This window comes from Salmo salar, chromosome 28 (assembly GCF_965601325.2).
Source record: "Salmo salar chromosome 28, fSalSal1, whole genome shotgun sequence".
In the NCBI taxonomy this organism is placed as follows: domain Eukaryota; kingdom Metazoa; phylum Chordata; class Actinopteri; order Salmoniformes; family Salmonidae; genus Salmo; species Salmo salar.
The window spans coordinates 6,941,501-6,964,915 of NC_138318.1; the positions used below are offsets into that span (position 1 = coordinate 6,941,501).

At 44.0% G+C, this 23,415-nt stretch overlaps 1 protein-coding gene across 2 annotated transcripts; it reads right to left on the reverse strand.

The window, feature by feature from the left end:
• Positions 1 to 343: 343 nt before the first annotated feature.
• Positions 344 to 14,138, reverse strand: LOC106589344 (uncharacterized). 2 transcript variants are annotated; one of them, XM_014179188.3, is made up of 3 exons: positions 14,011 to 14,138; positions 13,861 to 13,913; positions 344 to 7,966 (listed from the first exon to the last, which is right to left on the reverse strand). In XM_014179188.3, exon 3 carries the CDS (start codon positions 7,873 to 7,875, stop codon positions 1,114 to 1,116), a length of 6,762 nt encoding a protein of 2,253 aa, XP_014034663.3. In that variant the 5' UTR covers positions 7,876 to 7,966; positions 13,861 to 13,913; positions 14,011 to 14,138; the 3' UTR covers positions 344 to 1,113. The 2 variants fall into 2 exon arrangements, with proteins under 2 accessions (XP_014034663.3, XP_014034662.3); XM_014179187.3 differs by having other exon boundaries at positions 344 to 7,970.
• Positions 14,139 to 23,415: the final 9,277 nt, after the last annotated feature.

The window sequence follows — 23,415 nt, forward strand, 5'->3', positions numbered from 1 at the left end:
TTGTTTGTTTGCTATATCTTACACTAGGTTTGTGATTTCCTTCTTCAATATAATTAACAATACACACTAGATGACGCCAGAGGGCTGAGTTTCACATTATAAAAAGCCAATCTTGCATTCACAGTAAAAAAAAATCTCTCACCATAAATTGAGATGAACAAAACAAAATGGAAAAGCATTACAATGTGGTGTAATAAGTGCAGTGCAGGCCTGATCATCAAGTATTGGTACCTATGAAAAGGTAAGCCATTTTAAAATTGATAAAAATCCCTTTTTGAAATGTAAAAAATATATATTTTTACAACATCAAGATTATGAAATTACAACAAAGGATAACCCTAGATCTTCAGAAGTTTTTTTATTGGAATGATTTACAAAAACAAAATGCAGCCCTGCTTTATCTAGTCATTAAATCCAAAATACTGCCAAACATATTTCCAAGTATCTCCAAGTATTTCCAATCACTTTACAATTATCAATTATTGCCACTTACAATAAATGTAAATACCATACATTTTATGATATTAGTATGAAACAGAATATGCGACTTTCAATATTCATTTGCATTAAATATTTAAACTCGTGCATGCAAAACACAGTGCATACTGTATATTAGAATGAAAATAACTAAATTGATATTGGTATTGACTACTGAAACGTAGATCAAAACATAATGTGTCCTTTTTGTTTAAATAAAAATAAAAATCTGTCACAATTGTGTTATTTGTGAGGGCAAACAGCTTTGTGGGAAAAAAAAGTCTCAAAAAGCAAAACTTGACATATCAATAAAACATTACAACAATTCATGAAAAGAGGTGGAACACCACTTCAAATATATTCATAAAAATCCTCTCAAGATTTACAACCAAACTTCCTGTCTACATGTGAAAATACATATGTACATAGAACTTCCATGTCTTTTTCTTTATGCTGTCATTTTCCATCAAAAACATTTATGAATCATATCTTAATCATACATAAATCCCTGAAGTCAGACACTCCCAAATGCCATTTATATATTAACTCTACAGTAGCTCGTATTGACCACAAATGCAAATTAACACTCCACTTCAACACTGTTAAACTTTTCTCACAAAGTTGATAAAAGCCCTATCAGTTCATACAGTCATAAAGGTCCTCAGTGCCTAAGAACTCCCCTAGCATGTGGTCTTGTGAGCCATACACTGGCTCTAGGTAGGGATGGCCTTCGCTGTTGTGTTTATATCGCTGCCTTTCCCGAATCTGTTCAAAGTCTTCCTGGTCCAGCTGTGAGGGGTGGACAGTGGATTTCTGTGATGGGATGGATGAGACAGGCACTGGGACAAAGGAACCGTGGTAGACCACCATTGGTGCGTTCATCACCTCCATGGTGGAGGCCTGAGGCACAGGGCCTTCTGGAGGTTGAACAGGAAGCTGCACGTAATTCCCAGTTTCTGGATCAAAGAAGGTCTTCGTCTTGACCTGGACGGGCATGTCGACTATGAAGTACTGCCCAGAGTCTGGATCCTGCAACAACTTCCGTTGGGTCATTGGGAAGGAGGCATAACAGTGCTCTATGCTGGACTGACGGGAGAACTGGCTGGTGTAACTTGACTGGCGGGATAGATTAGGGTGAGGTGATGTCAAGTCTATAACGTCACTGGCATAGGAATCAACACTGTGGTTTCTGTGTTCTAGTTTCTCTCTGTTGGATCTCTCTCGGGCTCGGCCCCTCTGAGACAGCTCCTCCCTAATGGACTTCTCAATACGCTGACTCCTTGGCTCCGGTCTTTCCCTAGGAGATGTCTCACTGCTACGAATTCTCTCTTCTGCTTTATTACCAATGTGTCTGTCCATGCTCTGAGCTCTATGGCGCTGTTGTCTCCCAGTCATGGATCTTTCACCGTTCGGACTTTTATGCTTACTGACGGCTCTGTCACTGCTACGGATTCTCTGTTCTGGCTTCTCGCAGCTGTGTTTCTCACTCCTATGGCGCTCTGATTCGCCACAACATTGTTTCTCACTGTTACGGCTTTGACGCTCGGATTCTCCATGCCTCTGATTGTCACTGCTGTATTCTTGACGCGTCGATTCCCCATGCCTGTGTTTCTCACTGCTACGACTGCTGGGCTCTGTTCTTTCTTGCCTGGACTTCTCATTGCTTTGGCTCTGATGTTCGGATACACCATTGTGGTGCTTCTCACTGTTACGGGCCTGGCTCTCAGATTCATTGTGCCTGTGCTTTTCACTACAACGGCCTTGATGCTCTGATTCACCATGGCTGTGCTTCTCACTGCTACGGCTGCTGTGTTCTGTCCTTTCCTGATGTTGCTTCTCTCTAGTACGATGTTTCTCACTACTATCACTACTACTACTTTTCTGCTCCGATGATTTATCCCTCTTTTTTTTGTCACTTCTACTACTATAGCGGCTCTTTTGCGGTTGACTTTCCTTCTCTTCCTTTTGGATCCTCCTGGTGGTCAGCTTCAAGGCTTTGAAGAGGGCCTTCTCGGACTTGGGAGGAACCACGGGAGGTCTGCTGGGGCCTTGGGTGTTGTTGCCGCTGCAGACAGAACCAGGCCTCTCGCTGGGTACCTTGTAAACTTCTGGGGTGTCATCAGCTGTATCCATTGTGCTTGTCCCTTCTTCTGATGATGGGCTTAGCCCTGAATGTTTGATATATTCCTGTGTGACTGTGAGGAAAGACCCGTATTGTTGGCCTCTTTGGCTGTTTACGAGGGTCAGTTTTGAGGGAGACAGTGGGGTGAGTGGTGAGTGGTGAGATGCAGTCTCTCTTGTTTTGAGGTGTTTGTCTGTTGTGATGGTAGCAGCATGGAGTTCAGGGATTTCCAGATGGTCTTCCTCGCCCCTCTCAGAGCCACTTAAGCTCTCCCTGGGTGACCACGGCGCACGTTGGACTTTCCGATTGTGCTCGGGGGTTAGTTTTGAGGGAGACAGCAGTGAGTGTGAAGAGTGGGGAGATGCCGTCTCTTTGGGTTTGAAGTGTTTGTCTGGTCTGGTGACGGCATTATCGGGTGACTGCATTTCAATGGATGTTTTTGGATGATCGAGATGCTCTTCCTCGCTTTTCTCAGAGCCACTCAAGCTCTCCCTGGGTGACCACGGCGCACGCTGCAATGGGTCATGGTTTGTCTTGTCCAGAACCGGTTTCACTGTCTTGGTTACAGTCGAGACATGATCATTTAATATGTTGTCTTTCACTTTGAATAGAGCCGGTTTTCCCAGAACGGGCGAAGAGACATTGGACTGAGATGTTGGCGATTGATTGTTTGTGTTGTCCATCGGGCTCTGGAACCATCCTCTTTTGTCCATCTCTCTGGCTCTCGGCTCGTGTTCCTCCTTCAGGGATGTTTCTCTGTCTCGCCTGGGACGGACTACTGGCTTGTCTTCAACGTCCTCATTTTCATGATCACTTACAGAGTAATACTCCACTTCTGTCCTCCTCTCCAAATCCCCTCTCACACGTTCTGGACCATCCTCTACTCCTTCCTCAACCTCCTCTAATTTTGCAATCAAATTCTCCAAAGAATGATAGATGTTTGAGTCAGTTTTAAGGTTTCTTTGCAATGTATTTTCAACAAAGAAATATGATGACTTCGAGGACATACTGGTTTGATTCTGTTGACTTGGATTTATACTACTGCCATTTGACAACGGAGACACTAATGTTTCTCTAATATCTTGGTCAAGTACTTCATCAACATGTACAATATCTTCACAAATCCTAACTGATTTGTCAGACTCTTCAGTTGCTTGACTCTTTTTCATGCTATCTTTTTTCATAATTGATTCATCCTCAGTACTGGTGTTTACTTGGTTTGAAGGTTTTGAATGATACTTGTCTGGTTTTAAAGGGGCCTTCCTTCTCACACACAGTTGTTCCTGTTGTTCAATATTGTGTTGTATTTTTTCTGCTTTGAGTTTCTTCAGAGGAAGTGTGTTAGTTTTCCTTTCATTTAATAGAGCCTTAATTTCTTTTTCCTTCTCTTCACTGGGGGAAAAACAGGTATTTGCCTCATGTGGATATTTTGAGTACTCTCCTGGCAGACCAACGTGGTGTTTATTTTGTATAAAGCGCTTCTCTTGCTCAGCTGTCTTCTCTGTTTCAAGTGCATCTGTTTGTTTATCAGCTTTTATCTTTGCATCAAGGGCCTCCGTATTTGAGACCTTGCCCCTTGCGTGTGTGTTCTCTTTTAGTAGAATGTTATAATTTTTACTATCCCTAATTGAAAAGTCCTTGTTCTTTATATCCCCCTCAATTATATCCATTACATTTGCACATTCTTTCACCTTCTCTGAGCTGTCCTCTTTTTTAGTGTTCCCCTTCTTGCTCCTCGGTGGTACCTTTGGTTTGATAACTGGTGCATCTGGTTGACTCTCCTCTGTGACTACCTCATAATTTTTAGAGGTGTCATCTCTTGTTTCAACAGATAACTGTTTAGCTACGGTTCTATCACTCTCCTCTGCTGAGTCACTGACATTATTGATGATGTTTTCTTGCACTTGCTCCTCCCTGATATATCTTGTTGCCAGTTTATTTTGTTCAGTATAGATTGTGGCACCTAATCGGTGATTTTCACCAAGTTTTGTCTCAGTCTGGGAAAGAATTTCTTGTATCTGATGATGATCCTTCAGATCCCCTAGCCTCTCTCTCACCTCATTTTGTTTCCTCTCTGTTGCTTTCCTAATATAATCTTGTCTAGCTGGTCTACTCTTTTGGACTCTAACATTATAACTATCATCAGGGTTCTCATCAGGGACTCTATTGTTTTCATGTTCTTTATTATTAAATACTTTATTTTTACGTTTCTCTGCTCTATCCGATATGATTTCCTCAAGTGCCATTTTAGCCTTGTTGTAATTGTCATTGATCAAGGATTTGTTTACAACAACGTTGTTGTCTATCTTTGAGAATACATCATGCTTAGCTTGCTCCTTCTCTTTATTCGCAAATACCTCTTTTTTAGCGAATGTGTTTCCTCGCATAGAAAGAATACCCCTTTTAATGTTCCTAAGCTCCCTTGAAATTAAATAGTTTTTCGCCTTTGCCTCCCCATCTATCATTGGTTTGGGCTTCAAATTCTCACCGTCCTTGATATGGCGTCCACCAAGTCTGGCCTTCTCCAGCTCTTTAAGTGCATGTAAGTCACTTACAATATTTTCACTATCTTTCTTTTCTTTGTGCACTGACTTCTCTGTATCCTGTACTTCCTTATCCATGTCTTCCTTATTATTCACCTCCGTTTTAGGTTCTAAATCTTCCTCCTCCTGCTCTTCATCACCATTTTCCATCATTGCATATCTTTGGCTTTTAATATAGTTGTTCTGTCTCGCTGAAAATATGTGTTTAAACCTGCCTTGCTTTTTAACAGGCTCCTTCTCTTTTTCTGCCACAATACTTTCTTTCTCTTTTTCTGCACTTTCTATTAATCCGTTGGTGATTATGTTTTCCATTGGATAAATGTCACCTGTTGTCTGTGGCTCTATCTGTCTGCAGCTTGGCCTTGGCACTGAAAATGAATAAAACGAATGTCTATCCTCTGCTACAATTCCGTTTTCATCTTTCACTTGAGGGGCCTCTGTTTTGACAATGTTGTTCTTATTGGTTAATGCTTCAACAGCTTCTGTTCTATTGGGAGAGAATAGTTTGTTTCGGGTGGTAAATATTGCTTCCATACCAGCTCTCATAACCTCTTCAACACTGTCTTTGACATTTAACTCTATCATGTCCTTTGTTGACCTATTGGTGTTGTATGTTCTATTTGAGGACAGCATTTCATTTTGAGCTGTTATTAATGTGTCCCTAGTTGCTGTGATGGCTTCTCTTGTATTTGCAGTCTGTTCATCAATATGTTTTTCCTTAAATTCCACTGTGTCTTTTGATGGCTGTTTCGCATTGTCTGTTATATTTGGAGGTAACACTTTGTTTTGTGCTGTAGGTAATGCTTCCCTATTCATTCTTGTATGTACAGGCTGGTCACCAACGCCTTTCTCCTTTAGCTCCGACATCTCTTTTACTGGCTTTTCTGATATATTCTGAGAAATCCCTTCCTTTTGTGTAGTAGGATGGTATTTTGTGTTGTCTGACATATTCGGAGAAAGCCCTTTGTTTGGTGTGGTATTGGACAAAGTATCCTTATTCATTGACGGTGAGAAGTGTTTCATCTCTGGCTCTACAAGACTATTGTACAAGTTCAGAGTTGGGTACATTTGTTTCTTAGTCAGAGGGCTCTTGTTCACCTTTGGGTGTGAAAAGGGAGACCCGGGGCTCCTGCTACCCGCAGCCTCTCTTTTGGTTTGCAATAAGTTGGATATCAAGTAATCGTCTGATATATCAGAATCTAGATATTTCCTAAGACGAGCATGGCTAGATTCCGAAACATCAGGGCTACAGATTGGCAGTCCATCTAATAGAATGGCAGGTGTACTGAAGCCAGAGGCTAGAATGGCAGGTGTCCTGAAGCCAGAAGTTGTAACGTCAGAAGGAGCTTGTGCATATTTGAGTAGTCTCTGTTCCAGCAGCTTTGGAGACAGAGTACGCCGATCCGCCTGTTCGGTTTTGAACTTTGGCGGGCTGTACCTGCTCTTGACCCTCTTCCTGTTATCCTTGAGGTTGAACAACAAACTGGACGCAATGGATTTGTAGCTATCTCGTTTGATGACCTCGGGGGTCGACCTTGATTTGACTGGCGACACATGCTCTAAGTCTAGGCGAGTGAGATCAAGGAGAGAGGGAGAGAGCACTGCTGACAGAATCTCTGAGGTGTCTGTGGCCTGTCTGGATGGTATTATGGGTGTCATCAGCTGAGAAATGCTGAATGGAGTAGAGGTCAAAGAGCACCGCTCCTCCACTTCTTTCACCTTTATCGACTTTCCATCCTTTTTATATGGCAGAGGACTCTCCTCCACCGGTTTGGGGGTTTCAGTGGGAGTGCAAAGTAGTCCTGGTTGGTTGACAGGCACAGCACTCTTGACTCTCACTCTGTTTCTTCTCCAGGGGGTGTTGGTTTCACCCTGAGAAGAGGTGTCTGATGCACACCTCTTCTCAGGGGCAGAGGGTTTTGGCAGAACCTTGGGTGGAGGACGAGGAGGAGGTGGTTCAACTGGTTTCTGGCACTGCTGCTCCATCTCATCTGCACGCAAAGTCTCTATTCTATGTGCCTCAGTCAGCTCTTTGTATAAAGGGGAGTCATACCACTTAGGGAGGTTGTTCACCACATGGGGAATGGAGGTGATGTCTACCTGGCCGAATGGAAAGCGGTTAAAATCCCTCCACGATTGGAATGGGCTGAACTCGCTGTGGAGGAAACAGTTTTTGATTATCAGTTTCCGCAGCTTGAAGTTGGATATGCAGTTTTTTGTCTTAGAGAACTTTGCATCCTTGCCTGATTTCTGGGCTAGGAGGTTGTTATAATCTGAGGAGAATTCCGATAGTTCCCTTTCTATGCTGAGGAGGGCCGACTTATCCCAAGAGTCTCCATTAGTGTCCTTAAAATCACCGTTTTTAATTTTTCCACATTTCTCCTCTGTAGCACTAAATGCCTTGAGGAGAGTCAAACTGGACATGCTCTTCTGCTGCTTCCAGGGTTGAGTGCCAATGGCACCATTGATTTGGTGCTTTTTACCAGTGTCTTTACTCCTTTTCAGGGGCTCCTCCACTAGGGGCTTGTGACAGCTGAAAGGGTATCCGTATGAGAACTCATCGTTGTAGGCGGCCTCGTCTCCGATGCACAGGCTCCGGAAGGCGCGGTCGGTGAGCGTGCTGACCTCTCGATCCGTCTCGTCCATGAAGATCTCAGTGAAGCCGTTGGGGAAGCGGTGGTGGAGCATGGTGCTCCGGTGGGTCACGTGTTGACGCTTCTCCACGCAGGTCATGGTGAAGGCTGACGGTTGACACCAATCACACCTCTGCAGTAGGTTGTAGATGGTTGAGTCTATATGGTCCCCAGTTTCGTCAGCTCACCATCTTCCTGGGAAAGAGATACAGTGTCACAATCAAAGAGGAAACACTGGAACTTCATAACGTCATTGCTTTATGCAGATTGTATAGAGAAGCATGTACAGTATTTGCCGAAGGAAAGTTCTGGGCTTTTTTTGAGAAGCAAGAGTTTACATTTCATCAGCCTAATCATTTTAATACATTACCAGCTAGACATTGTGGTATTTATTTTATGCGATTCCTCCTAACGGTATAAAAAAAGACTGTGTCCATTTTGATAGCACTTTAAATTGTTTGGCATACCATATATTTCGCTCAGACCTTTGTGTATATGACGTGTGAACTCAACTATCTCGTAGCTATGTACACCCCAAACACATACCATAGCGCAGGCTATTTTAAGGAAAGGAATATGCTTTTAGGCCCTTTACTAAACACCAAGCATGACAATGGCTATGAACAGCATGAGAAAAAGTACTTTTGACCCTATGTCTCATAAATACTGAGATTTTGTAGGAGCTAATGCCCATTCTGCCCTGTATCTACATGCTAGTCTTGTGTGTGTGTACACATACATATACGTGTTATTATCGGAGAAGGCCATCACATTGTAATCACTGTTATTGTTTGCACCATTCCTATAAATCAGCATTGGTTTGTGTACAACCATGTGGGTAGCATGTTGCTTGCACATTAATACGTTACATGTGGTGACATTTACAATGGACATACAGTACTTTACTTATTATATATTTTCTTATTGTGATTGATGGTCAAGCATATACAGTATCTCACAAAAGTGAGTACACCCCACACATTTTTGTAAATATTTGAGTATATCTTTTCATGTGACAACACTGAAGAAATGACACTTTGCTACAATGTAAAGTAGTGTGTACAGCTTGTATAACAGTGTAAATTTGCTGTCCCCTCAAAATAACTCAACACACGGCCATTAATGTCTAAACCGCTGGCAACAAAAGTGAGTACACCCCTAAGTGAAAATGTCCAAATTAGCCATTTTCCCTCCCCGGTGTCATGTGACTCGTTAGTGTTACAGGGTCTCAGGTGTGAATGGGGAGCAGGTGTGTTAAATCTGGTGTCATCACTCTCACACTCCCTCATACTGACTGGTCACTGGAAGTTCAACATGGCACCTCATGGCAAAGAACTCTCTGAGGATCTGAAAAAAAGAATTATTGCTCTACATAAAGATGACCTGGGCTATAAGAAGATTGCCAAGACCCTGAAACTGAGCTGCAGCACGGTGGCCAAGACCATACAGCGGTTTAACAGGACAGGTTCCACTCAGAACAGGCCTCGCCATGGTCGACCAAAGAAGTTGAGTGCACGTGCTCAGGCGTCATATCCAGAGGTTGTCTTTGGGAAATAGACGTATGAGTGCTGCCAGCATTGCTGCAGAGGTTGAAGGGGTGGGGGGTCAGCCTGTTAGTGCTCAGACCATACCCCGCACACTGCATCAAATTGGTCTGCATGGCTGTCATCCCAGAAGGAAGCCTCTTCTAAAGATGATGCACAAGAAAGCCCGCAAACAGTTTGCTGAAGACAAGCAGACTAAGGACATGGATTACTGGAACCATGTCCTGTGGTCTGATGAGACCAAGATAAACTTATTTGGTTCAGATGGTGTCAAGCGTGTGTGGCGGCAACCAGGTGAGGAGTACAAAGACAAGTGTGTCTTGCCTACAGTCAAGCATGGTGGTGGGAGTGTCATGGTCTGGGGCTGCATGAGTGCTGCCGGTACTGGGGAGCTACAGTTCATTGAGGGAACCATGAATGCCAACATGTACTGTGACATACTGAAGCAGAGCATGATCCCCTCCCTTCGGAGACTGGGCCGCAGGGCAGTATTCCAACATGATAACGACCCCAAACACACCTCCAAGACGACCACTGCCTTGCTAAAGAAGCTGAGGGTAAAGGTGATGGACTGTCCAAGCATGTCTCCAGACCTAAACCCTATTGAGCATCTGTGGGGCATCCTCAAACGGAAGGTGGAGGAGTGCAAGGTCTCTAGCATCCACCAGCTCCATGATGTCGTCATGGAGGAGTGGAAGAGGACTCCAGTGGCAACCTGTGAAGCTCTGGTGAACTCCATCCCCAAGAGGGTTAAGGCAGTGCTGGAAAATGATGGTGGCCACACAAAATATTGACACTTTAGGCCTAATTTGGATATTTTTACTTAGGGGTGTACTCACTTTTGTTGCCAGCGGTTTAGACATTAATGGCTGTGTGTTGTGTTATTTTGAGGGGACAGCAAATTTACACTGTTATACAAGCTGTACACTCACTACTTTACATTGTAGCAAAGTGTCATTTCTTCAGTGTTGTCACATGAAAAGATATACTCAAATATTTGCAAAAATGTGAGGGGTGTACTCACTTTTGTGAGATACTGTATAAGGAAATCACACACCACAATGGTCTTTAAACATTTTAAATGGAGACTAAGTTTACATCAGGAACTGAGAATGCCCTTAAATCACGGCGTCATTCACAGTACACTTTGCAGCAGCTGCTTAGCTAAGTTTAGCTATCTGGGTGAGTGCCTAGAATAGCTCATTAACCCATTTTGATATTCTGACCTGGGAGCTTAACAATTGGCATATTGGTCAACTTCACTGTTAATAAAAAACTGGGGGGGCCTCCTGAGTGGCGCACTGGTCTAAAGAGATCCTGGTGCCACTAGAGATCCTGGTTCGAGTCCAGGCTCTATCGCAGTCGGCCGCGACCTGGAGACCCATGGGGTGGCGCACAATTGGCCCAGCGTCATCCGGGTTAGGGGAGGGTTTGGCCGGCCGGGATGTCCTTGTCCCATAGCGCTATAACGACTCTGCTGGCGGGCCGGGCGCATGCACGCTGACACGGTCGCCAGGTGTACGGTGTTTCCTCCGACACATTGGTGCGGCTGGCTTCCGGGTTAAGCGGGCATTGTGTCAAGAATCAGTGAGGCTTGGCTGAGTCTTGTTTCGGAGGACTCACGGCTCTCGACCTTCGCCTCTCCCGAGTCCGTACGGGAGTTGCAGCGATGGGACAGGACTGTAACTACCAATTGGATACCACGAAATTGGGGAGAAAAGGGAGAAAAAAATATATAATCAAATTTAAAAAACAAAAATACAACAAAAAAACTGGGACACTCCTTAAAACTAGCTACAGCTGATTGAGATAAATATACACACAGAGTGAGGGTACTGTATGTATAGAATAAGCCTTAGAGTTGTATTCAATAAAACACCCTGAGTAAAACTTCATTCAAAACAACACAAGAGACATGATTCAGATTCATGTCCAAGTTCAAAGATCATGCCAAGATCAATAACAGTTATCCAGCCAATGATAGGCCTCTCTCTGCGGACGGTCATTACAACTTAACGAAGGTCACACATGCATTTTCAGTCCTTTACCCTCAATATAAAACAATATACTGTATTAAGTAATTGTAACCACTATTCATGACTTAAGATGAAAGAATGCATCCACTTTCAGAAGAATTTGGCCGGCAGTGAGCTATTTTCCAGTGCTTATAATTTGAAACCAGTTAGAGAGACGGTGATTTCCCAGCATCTGGTTGGTTTATTAATAGCAGAGAAGGAACTACAGCACAGAGGCAATCTATCACACCTATCACACCCCAAGGTAAATATTCAGTAATATACAGTCAATGTACAGGAATATGCATTATGCGTATAGTAATAAACAGTAAATGTAACATTACTGCCAGCAACATAACAAACACTGTCTTAAAAGTTCTGCCTCATAGCTCTCATAAAATGTCCGGACTTTCATAAAATTGCACAATTTGATAAAAACCTTTAGTTGGTTTATTAAAATGTGTGTGTGTATATATATATATATATATATATATATATACATACATACATATACACATATATATATACACACACACACACATACATACATACATACATACATACATACATACATACATACATACATACATACATACATACATACATACATACATACATACAATCAAATTATATATATATATACACACACTTTTTTGTCAATTTTTAAAATAACATCACATTGATCAGAAATACAGTGTAGACATTGTTAATGTTGTAAATGACTATTGTTGCTGGAAACGACGAGTTTCAGAAGAAAGTCCTTTTTTCCTGGCCCTTTTGAGCCTGTAATCGAACCCACAAATGCTGATGCTCCAGATACTCAACTAGTCTAAAGAAGGCCAGTTTTATTGCTTCTTTAAACAGAACAACAGTTTTCAGCTGTGCTAACATAATTGCAAAGGGTTTTCTTATGATCAATTAGCCTTTTAAAATAATAAACTTGGATAAGCTAACACAATGTGCCATTGGAAAGCAGGATTGATGGTTGCTGATAATGGGCCTCTGTACGCCTATGTTGTCATGCCCTGACCTTAGAGAGCCTTTTTAATTCTCTATTTAGTTAGGTCAGGGTGTGACTTGGGTGGGCATATCTATGTTTCTATTTCTTTGTTGGCCTAGTATGGTTCCCAATCAGAGGCAGCTGTTTATCGTTGTCTCTGATTGGGGATTATACTGAGGCAGCCGTTTTCCCACCTGTGTTTGTTGGTAATTATTTATTTCTGTGAGTGTTTGTGTGCGCCACGGTTGCGGCACGTTCTGATTCCGTTTGTGTGTGTAAGGTTTCACTTCGATTAAAGGATGTGGAATTACATGCACGCTGCGCCTTGGCTTATTTATGATAGGGAGTTTGAAGACAGTGAACGTGACATGTTGATATTCCATAAAAAAAATCTGCCGTTTCCAGCTACAATAGTCATTTACAACATTAACAATGTCTACACTGTATTTCTGATCAATTTGATGTTATTTTAATGGACAAAAATTGTGATTTTTCTTTAAAAAACAAGGGCATTTCTAAGTGACCCCAAACTTTTGAAAGGTAGTGTATATACTGTATATATATACACAATAACAGTTAAAAGTTTGGACACACCTACTCATTAAAGTTTTTATTTTTATTTTTACTATTTTATACATTGTAAAATAATAGTGAAGACATCACAACTATGAAATAACACATATGGACTTATGGACACTTAACCAGCATGGCTACCACAGCATTCTGCAGCGATACGCCATCCCATCTGATTTGGGCTTAGTGGGACTATTATTTGCTTTTCAACAGGACAATGACCCAACAAACCTCCAGGCTGTGTAAGGGCTATTTGACCAAGATGGAGAGTGATGGAGTGCTGCATCAGATGACCTGGCCTCCACAATCACCCAACCTCAACCCAATTGAGATGGTTTGGGATGGGTTGGACCGCAGAGTGAAGGAAAATCAGCCAATGTGCTCAGCATATGTGGGAACTCCTTCAAGACTGCTGGAAATGCATTCCAGGTGAAACTGGTTGAGTGAATGCCAAGAGTGTACAAAGCTGTTATCAAGGCAAAGGGTGCCTTCTTTGAAGAATCTAAAATCTCAAATATATTTGGATTTATTTACATTTTCTTGGTTACTACATGATTCCATATGTGTTATTTCATAGTTGTGATGTATACACTATTATTCTACAATATAGAAAATATTAAAAAATAAAGAAAAACCCTTGAATGAGTAGGTGTGTCCAAACTTTTGACTGGTACTACATATGTAACAAAATACCTGTAAAAAACTTTGACTGGTACTGTCTATGCATATGATAAAAAAAAAAAAATATTGAATATTGACAGCAAAGGATAACATTATGTTTGTCATGTACCTGTGACATATGTGATGTTTAGGTATTACTATAGAAGGTCCACATTGTGAGCTCTTCACCCCAAACATAAAAAAAGGATCCTTACTGTGTGTTCCAAATATCCCCTCACATGTCCATGCATTGGACAGTTATTAACACATATGAAGATAAAATGCTGCTTTACCTTTTGATTGTGTATTCCATGTTTGGGGTAGAGAGATGAATCCACGGCCCCTGCTAAAAAAAACATAGGCGTGAGTAACAACAACTTTACAAGCAGGAAAAAAGTTTTGTTGTAATAAAGAAATAGCCAAAGAGAAGTCCTTGAACTTACTCAAGCCCTGAGATCCATATGGTAAATGCAGTGGGGCGAAGGACACTAAACGTTGAGCACAGAAAAGTGTCTGTACCGAAATAGATGCCGAAGCCGGTGTGGCCAAACTGACCAGCAACACAGGAAGCAGCTAGCTACCCCACATATTGGAGTAACCATGTTGGTGTCGAGTGGCAGCAGGCCCATGAAATGGAAACGCTCATTGGCTAATTTTAGTATCTAGGAGCATGGGGCCCATAGCAGCCCGCTAGCTTTGCCTTTAAACGCCTTCAAAGACTAACAGTGGCTATTCATGTGAGGGGTTGAGTGGTGGAGACAGTCTCTAGCTCCTGGTGAACTCATGGGTTTGTGGCTTAGTGCCTGGCTAACTTTTGGCCTGTGACTCACTTGTCTCTCCCATGGTCTCTCCATGCAAACAAGGTATCAAAAATACCTAATTGCATCACCAACACAAGTGTCACACTCATTAAAACGTAGAATGAGAGTCAAGTGGCATCTGATTACAATGATGGGTTAGTGCTGGTTTTCCAACACACACTATTCATGCTTTGTTTACTGTCTGGGATCAGCTGTGTGGTCTGTCTTTGTCACTGAAGCTGCTGTATATGCTGAAATCCTGCAGACAGATTTAGATTATAATACTCCAATGAAGATTATTGCCTTTCGTTTCTGTCATTGAGACATTTTCCATATACACTTTCATTGAATTTGCTCCTTACTGTACCAATGTGCTCTATTTAAGCAGGTCTATTTTTGGCACATTGTATTTCATACAGTAATGGCCTGTCTCTCGTTCTGTCACACCTTTCATATCTCAGCTAATCAGTCAAATGTCAGGCCAACACCTGTTACTGGCAGCAAGCAAGGTCCAGTGTGATTCTAGGGTCTGGAAAAAGAGGCTTCAATCCCTTTGCTGACTTGACAGATACAGAGTAAAGGGTTGTTGCAAAAGTATAGAGACAGGGAAGTATTGTATCTTTGAAAAAGCAGTATGTCAAGGATAATTGGAGACATGTTTGACTTTGACAACATTTCTGTTTGCAAGCTAGAGTGACACAGACTTTTATCTAAATGTTAGACAATATAATGTGCATTTTAGTTTTTTTTAACCTAGATGGAAGACAGAATATACTGGATGCAGTATCCCTCTTAGAGAGATAAAGTCCTTACATTGTTTTGGAGAGATTATTTTACTTTGCCATCAGCACTCATGGAAGGATTTAAAAGTAGAGTGCAATCCGAGTGCATTTCCCAATTACTATCTGTAGCCAGCCACTCACCTCACCCAGAATAAGGTCACATGGTGTCAGCAGGAGGGTCTCTCCCCCTAGCAACCCAGCTTCCAACCCAGATCCAAACGGTCTCTTGTGTCAGTTCCTCCCGTCGCCCTTCTCCCTGCAGCCAGCCAACTCTATAATAGGAAATTGGAGTGGCGGGCCGCTTTCCCCTGGAGTGTGGCAGTTAGTCAGGCAGGGAATCATGCAGGGAGGCAGGGCCCATAGCCTATCTCATGGACATCCACACATGGGCCTGTGCTGGACAGCAGTGGGGGGCTGGCTGGCTGGGTGGGTGGCTATTAGTCACAGCCATTGGGGACCATGTAGGCAGGCACATGACTAACTGACAGATTGTCATGGCAGCCCAGTAAATGCAGGCATTTCTGTTTGGCTGGTCGCAGTATGTGGGCGAGGTGCACGGCTGGTGGAATGACGCTCATTCCTGTCCGCTGATGCTGCTAGCACACCTGGGGTTAGCTAGCCTGTTAGCCTGTTCCTCTCGGATACATCAAGTCGGCACTCATACAGATGGCCCATGGCTCCCTGGTTCATATACAGTGTTCTGAATCAGGACACAGCCCACACATTCAGACCCAACACCTCTGAGGTGAAATACATAGCACCTTTTGTTGTCAGAGTGTAAGTGTATCTAGAACCTAAAAGAGTTCTTTGGCTGTCCCCATGGTAGAACCCTTTGAAGAACCCTTTTTGGTTCCAGGTAGAACCATTTTTGTTCCATGTAGAACCCTACGTGGAACCCAAAAGAGTTCTGCCTGCAACCAAAAAAAGGGTTATTCTATGGGAACAGTCGAAGAACCCTTTTGGAACCCTTGCTTCTAAGAGTGTATGACAAGCTGGGAATCAGGCCACCATTACTGTCTAAAGCAAGTTGGATCTGGTCAGTGAAAGTATGAGGTTATAAACACATTTTGTACCTTTACAGAGACACTTTATATCAAAATAGATATGTTTGAATAGGGCAAACAAAACAAACCTCTGACTTTCAAGCTAACTGCACTATCCATATCACGTTTCAAGGTAACACCCAGATGCAGATAACGTTGAAATAACAGTTTATTAATCCAACAGGGGCAGGCAAAAGACAGGTCAAGGGCAGGGGTCAGTAATCCAGATAAGTGGGGCAAAGGTACAGGACAGCAGGCAGGGTCAGGGTAGGCAGAGGTCAGTAATCCAGATAGGTGGGGCAAAGGTACAGGACGGCAGGCAGGCTCAGGGTCAGGCCAGGCAGAAAAGGTAAAAACTAGAAAACAGGAACAATCGAGAGACAGGAGCAGAAGGAAAAGCGCTGGTAGGATTGACAAAACAAAATGAACTGGCAACAGACAAACAGAGAACACAGGTATAAATACACAGGGGATAATGGGGAAGATGGGCGACACCCGGAGGGGGGATGGAGACAAAAACAGGAGACAAAGGGCTGTGTGTTAAACTCTGGACACATGAAAGGTGGGGTGTATATGAAGGGTACGGGGCAACAGAAGACGAACAGCAGAGGGGCTAATAATTTTAGAGATGGGAAACGGGCTGATAAACCATGGGGAGAGTTTGCGGGATTCTACAAGGAGGGGCAGATCCCGGGTGTATAGCCGTACCTTCTGCCGAGACGATACCGAGGAGCGATCGGCGATCCGCTTGTCGATCCGATGGCGATCCGCTTGTCGTCGATACCTGGAGGGGGGTCTTGAGGAGGGCTGACCGGGCTCTCCTCCAGCCATGACGACAGTAGCGGACAAACATCTGGGCAGAAGGAATGCAGACCTCTTCTTCCTGCTTGGGGAAGAGCGGGGGTTGATACCCCAGGGAACACTCAAATGGCAATAGGCCAGTGGCAGAGCAGGGAAGTATGTTGCGAGCGTATTCCACCCGCACACGCTGCTGGCTCCAGGTGTGGCATTGGTGAAGACCAGGCAGTGCAGAGTAGTCTCAAGGTCCTGGTTGGCTCGCCATTGGACTGGGGGTGGAACCCAGAGGACAGGCTGGCCTACGACCCAATGAGGGTGCAGAACGCCTTCCAGAACCGGGACGAGAACTGAGGACCCGGTCAGAGACCATGTCCACGGGAAGTCCATGGATCCGGAAGACGTGCTGCACCATGAGCTGGGCCGTCTTCTTGGCCGAGGGTAGTTTGAGGAGAGGAATGAAGTGGGCAGCTTTGGAAAACCAGTCGACCAAAGTCAGCATGGCAGTGTTGCCCTCAGACAGGGGGAGATCCGTGACGAAATCCAGGGATATGGGGGACCAGGGACGGTGAGGGACAGGCAGTGGTTGCAGAAGACCAGTCGGAGTTTGCCGAGGAGTCTTGTTCTGAGCACAGACCATGCAGGCGGCGACAAACGCGGCAGCATCCGGAACCATGGTAGGCCACCAAAAGTGTTGTCACAGGAAGAGCAGTGTCTGACCGGAGTCCGGGTGGCAGGCAAGCCTGGAGGAATGGTCCCACTCCAGGACCGTGGAGCGGACAGAGTCAGGCACAAACATCCGGTTATCTGGGCCCCTCCCCCAGGGTTCGACTGGGACCGCTGCACCTCCCAGACCTGTTTCCCTTTACCCCAGCTGAGTGCCGTCACCATACACGGGGCGGAAGGATAGTCTTGGGCTTCAGGGTAGTCACCGTGAGGCTATAGCGGCGAGACAGGGCATCCGGCTTGATGTTCTTGGACCTCGGCCAGTAAAAGAGGGAAAAGTTAAACCGGGAGAACAGCAGGGCCCATCTCTCTTGCCTGGAGTTGAGGTGCATGGGGGTGTGGAGAAACTCCAGGTTTTTGTTCCACCCCTTCCAGCCAGTGCCTCCATTCCTCCAACCCCATCTTCACCGAGAGAAGCTCTCCATTCCCCACATCGTAGTTCCTCTCCGTGGCGTTGAGGCGGTGGGAGAAGAAGGCGCAGGGATGCAGCTTAAAACCTCTTTGGGATAGGGGGCAGTATTTTCACGTCCGGATGAAAAGCGTTCCCAAAGTAAACTGCCTGTTACTCAGGCCCAAAAGCAAGGATATGCATATAATTGGTAGATTTGGATAAAAAACTATCTAAAGTTTCTAAAACTGTTAAAATAATGTCTGTGAGTATAACATAACTTATTTGACAGGCGAAACCCTGAGGAGAAACCATCCAGGAAAAAAAATTGAGGTCACTGTGTTTTCTATTGGCTTTCTATGGGAAAGTAGATTTATGAGGCACCTGGTTGCAGTTCCTATGGCTTCCACTAGATGTCAACAGGTCTTTAGAAATTGGTTGATGTTTTTCCTTTGAGAAATGAAGAAGTACGGCTGTTCGTTGTGAGTGTCAAGCCAAGTGGACTCTTGTTTTGCGCACACGACCTGGGGCTCGCTCCACTTTGATTTTATCAGCTATTGAACACAGTATATTCCGTCTTAAATTTTATCGATTATTTATGTTTTAGGATAACTAAAGTTGGATTAGGAAAGTTGTTTGAAATGTTTGGACCAAGTTTACAAGTAACTTATTAGATAATTTGTAGTCATGTTGGGCGAGTTGGAACCAGTGTATTTCTGAATCAAACGTGCCAAATAAATGGGGATATAAAGGAGTTTATCGAACAAAAGGACCATTTGTGATGTTTCTGGGACATATTGGAGTGCCAACAGAAGAAGATCTTCAAAGGTAAGGCATGAATTATATCGTTATTTCTGACTTTCGTCTCGCACCTGCTTGGTTGAAATACACTGCTCAAAAAAATAAAGGGAACACTAAAATAACACATCCTAGATCTGAATGAATGAAATCATCTTATTAAATACTTTTTTCTTTACATAGTTGAATGTGCTGACAACAAAATCACACAAAAATAATCAATGGAAATCCAATTTATCAACCCATGGAGGTCTGGATTTGGAGTCACACTCAAAATTAAATTGGAAAACCACACTACTGGCTGATCCAACTTTGATGTAATGTCCTTAAAACAAGTCAAAATGAGGCTCAGTAGTGTGTGTGGCCTCCACGTGCCTGTATGACCTCCCTACAACGCCTGGGCATGCTCCTGATGAGGTGGCGGATGGTCTCCTGAGGGATCTCCTCCCAGACCTGGACTAAAGCATCCGCCAACTCCTGGACAGTCTGTGGTGCAACGTGGCGTTGGTGGATGGAGCGAGACATGATGTCCCAGATGTGCTCAATTGGATTCAGGTCTGGGGAACGGGCGTGCCAGTCCATAGCATCAATGCCTTCCTCTTGCAGGAACTGCTGACACACTCCAGCCACATGAGGTCTAGCATTGTCTTGCATTAGGAGGAACCCAGGGCCAACCGCACCAGCATATGGTCTCACAAGGGGTCTGAGGATCTCATCTCGGTACCTAATGGCAGTCAGGCTACCTCTGGCGAGCACATGGAGGGCTGTGCGGCCCCCCAAAGAAATGCCACCCCACACCATGACTGACCCACCGCCAAACCGGTCATGCTGGAGGATGTTGCAGGCAGCAGAACGTTCTCCACGGCGTCTCCAGACTCTGTCACATGTGCTCAGTGTGAACCTGCTTTCATCTGTGAAGAGCACAGGGCGCCAGTGGCGAATTTGCCAATCTTGGTGTTCTCTGGCAAATGCCAAACGTCCTGCACGGTGTTGGGCTGTAAGCACAACCCCCACCTGTGGACGTCGGGCCCTCATACCACCCTCATGGAGTCTGTTTCTGACCGTTTGAGCAGACACATGCACATTTGTGGCCTGCTGGAGGTCATTTTGCAGGGCTCTGGCAGTGCTCCTCCTGCTCCTCCTTGCACAAAGGCGGCGGTAGCGGTCCTGCTGCTGGGTTGTTGCCCTCCTACGGCCTCCTCCACGTCTCCTGATGTACTGGCCTGTCTCCTGGTAGCGCCTCCATGCTCTGGACACTACGTTGACAGACACAGCAAACCTTCTTGCCACAGCTCGCATTGATGTGCCATCCTGGATGAGCTGCACTACCTGAGCCACTTGTGTGGGTTGTAGGCTCCGTCTCATGCTACCACTAGAGTGAAAGCACCGCCAGCATTAAAAAGTGACCAAAACATCAGCCAGGAAGCATAGGAACTGAGAAGTGGTCTGTGGTACCACCTGCAGAACCACTCCTTTATTGGGGGTGTCTTGCTAATTGCCTATAATTTCCACCTGTTGTCTATTCCATTTGCACAACAGCATGTGAAATTTATTGTCAATCAGTGTTGCAGTATTTGCACGGCCGGATAAAAAACGTACCCGATTTAAACTGGTTACTACTCTTGCCCAGAAACGAGAATATGCATATAATTAGTAGACGCTCTAAAGTTTCTAAAACTGTTTGAATGGTGTCTGAGTATAACAGAACTCATATGGCAGGCCAAAACCTGAGAAGATTCCATACAGGAAGTGCCCTGTCTGACAATTTATTGTCCTTCTTTAGCCTCTCTATCGAAAATACAGCATCTGTGCTGTAACGTGACATTTTCTAAGGCTTCCATTGGCTCTCAGAAAGCGCCAGAAAGTGTAATGAGATGTCTGCAGTCTCTGGGCTAAGTACAGCAGCTCTGTTTGTTGCTGGTCAGGCTGAGGACAGTGACACTGGAGATGCGCGTTCATGTGAATTCTCCATTTTGTTCTTTCAGTCTTTGAATTAATACAACGTCGCCCGGTTGGAATATTATCGCTATTTTACGGGAAAAATCGCATAAAAATTGATTTTAAACAGCGTTTGACATGCTTCGAAATACGGTAATGGAATATTTAGAATTTTTTTGTCACGAAATACGCTCGCGCGTCACCCTTCGGATTGTGACCTGAACGCACAAACAAAACGGAGCTATTTCAATATAACTATGGATTATTTCGAACCAAAACAACATTTGTTGTTGAAGTAGAAGTCCTGGGAGTGCATTCTGACGAAGAACAGCAAAGGTAATCCAATTTTTCTTATAGTAAATCTGAGTTTGGTTAGGGCCAAACTTGGTGGGTGTCAAATTAGCTAGCCGTGATGGCCGGGCTATCTACTCAGAATATTGCAAAATGCGCTTTCGCCGAAAAGCTATTTTAAAATCTGACACCCTTTCAAGCTTAACATCCTTATCATTTATCGCCCTCCAGGTTCCCTTGGAGAGTTCATCAATGAGCTTGACGCCTTGATAAGTTCCTTTCCTGAGGATGGCTCACCTCTCACAGTTCTGGGTGACTTTAACCTGTTAGGGCTAGGGGGCAGCATTTGCACGTCTGGATAAAAAAAATGTACCCGATTTAATCTGGTTACTAATCCTACCCAGTAACTAGAATATGCATATACTTATTATATATGGATAGAAAACACTCTAAAGTTTCTAAAACTGTTTGAATGGTGTCTGTGAGTATAACAGAACTCATTTGGCAGGCAAAACCCTGAGACATTTTCTGACAGGAAGTGGATACCTGATGTGTTGTATTACCTTTAAACCTATCCCATTGAAAAACACAGGGGCTGAGGAATATTTTGGCACTTCCTATTGCTTCCACTAGATGTCACCAGCCTTTACAAAGTGTTTTGAGTCTTCTGGAGGGAGATCTGACCGAACAAGAGCCATGGAACGATGATGTCCCATTAGACACCTGGCGCGCGAGTTCATGTTGGGTACCCTCGTTCCAATACGTTATAAAAGAGTATGCATTCGTCCACCTTGAATATTATTCATGTTCTGGTTAAAAAAGGCCCTAATGATTTATGCTATACAACGTTTGACATGTTTGAACGAACGTAAATATATTTTTTCCCCTCGTTCATGACGAGAAGTCCGGCTGGCTTAGATCATGTGCTAACGAGACGGAGATTTTTGGACATAAATGATGAGCTTTTTTGAACAAAACTACATTCGTTATGGACCTGTGATACCTGGAAGTGACATCTGATGAAGAGAATCAAAGGTAATGGATTATTTACATAGTATTTTCGATTTTAGATCTCCCCAACATGACGTCTAGTCTGTATCGCAACGCGTATTTTTCTGGGCGCAGTGCTCAGATTATTGCAAAGTGTGATTTCCCAGTAAGGTTATTTTTAAATCTGGCAAGTTGATTGCGTTCAAGAGATGTAAATCTATAATTCTTTAAATGACAATATAATATTTTACCAATGTTTTCTAATTTTAATTATTTAATTTGTGACGCTGACTTGACTGCCGGTTATTGGAGGGAAACGATTTCCTCAACATCAATGCCATAGTAAAACGCTGTTTTTGGATATAAATATGAACTTGATAGAACTAAAAATGCATGCATTGTCTAACATAATGTCCTAGGAGTGTCATCTGATGGAGATTGTAAAAGGTTAGTGCATCATTTTAGCTGGTTTTATGGTTTTGGTGACCCTGTCTTTGACTTGACAAAACATTACACACAACTCTTGTAAATGTACTGTCCTAACATACTCTAAATTTATGCTTTCGCCGTAAAACCTTTTTGAAATCGTAAAACGTGGTTAGATTAAGGAGATGTTTATCTTTCAAAGGGTGTAAAATAGTTGTATGTTTGAAAAATTTGAATTTTTACATTTATTTGGATTCAAATTTGCCGCTCTTGAAATGCACCTGCTGTTGATGGAGTGCACCACGGGTGGCACGCTAGCGTCCCACCTAGCCCATAGAGGTTAACCTCCCCACGTCTACCTTTGACTCATTCCTCTCTGCCTCCTTCTTTCCACTCCTCTCCTCTTTTGACCTCACCCTCTCACCTTCCCCCCCTACTCACAAGGCAGGCAATACGCTTGACCTCATCTTTACTAGATGCTGTTCTTCCACTAATCTCATTGCAACTCCCCTCCAAATCTCCGACCACTACCTTGTATCCTTTTCCCTCTTGCTCTCATCCAACACTTCTCACTCTGCCCCTACTCGGATGGTATTGCGCCGTCCCAACCTTCGCTCTCTCTCTCCCGCTACTCTCTCCTCTTCCATCCTATCATCTCTTCCCTCTGCTCAAACCTTCTCCAACCTATCTCCTGATTCTGCCTCCTCAACCCTCCTCTCCTCCCTTTCTGCATCCTTTGATTTTCTCTGTCCCCTATCCTCCAGGCCGGCTCGGTCCTCCCCTCCAGCTCCATGGCTCGACGACTCACTACGAGCTCACAGAACAGGGCTCCGGGCAGCCGAGCGGAAATGGAGGAAAACTCGCCTCCCTG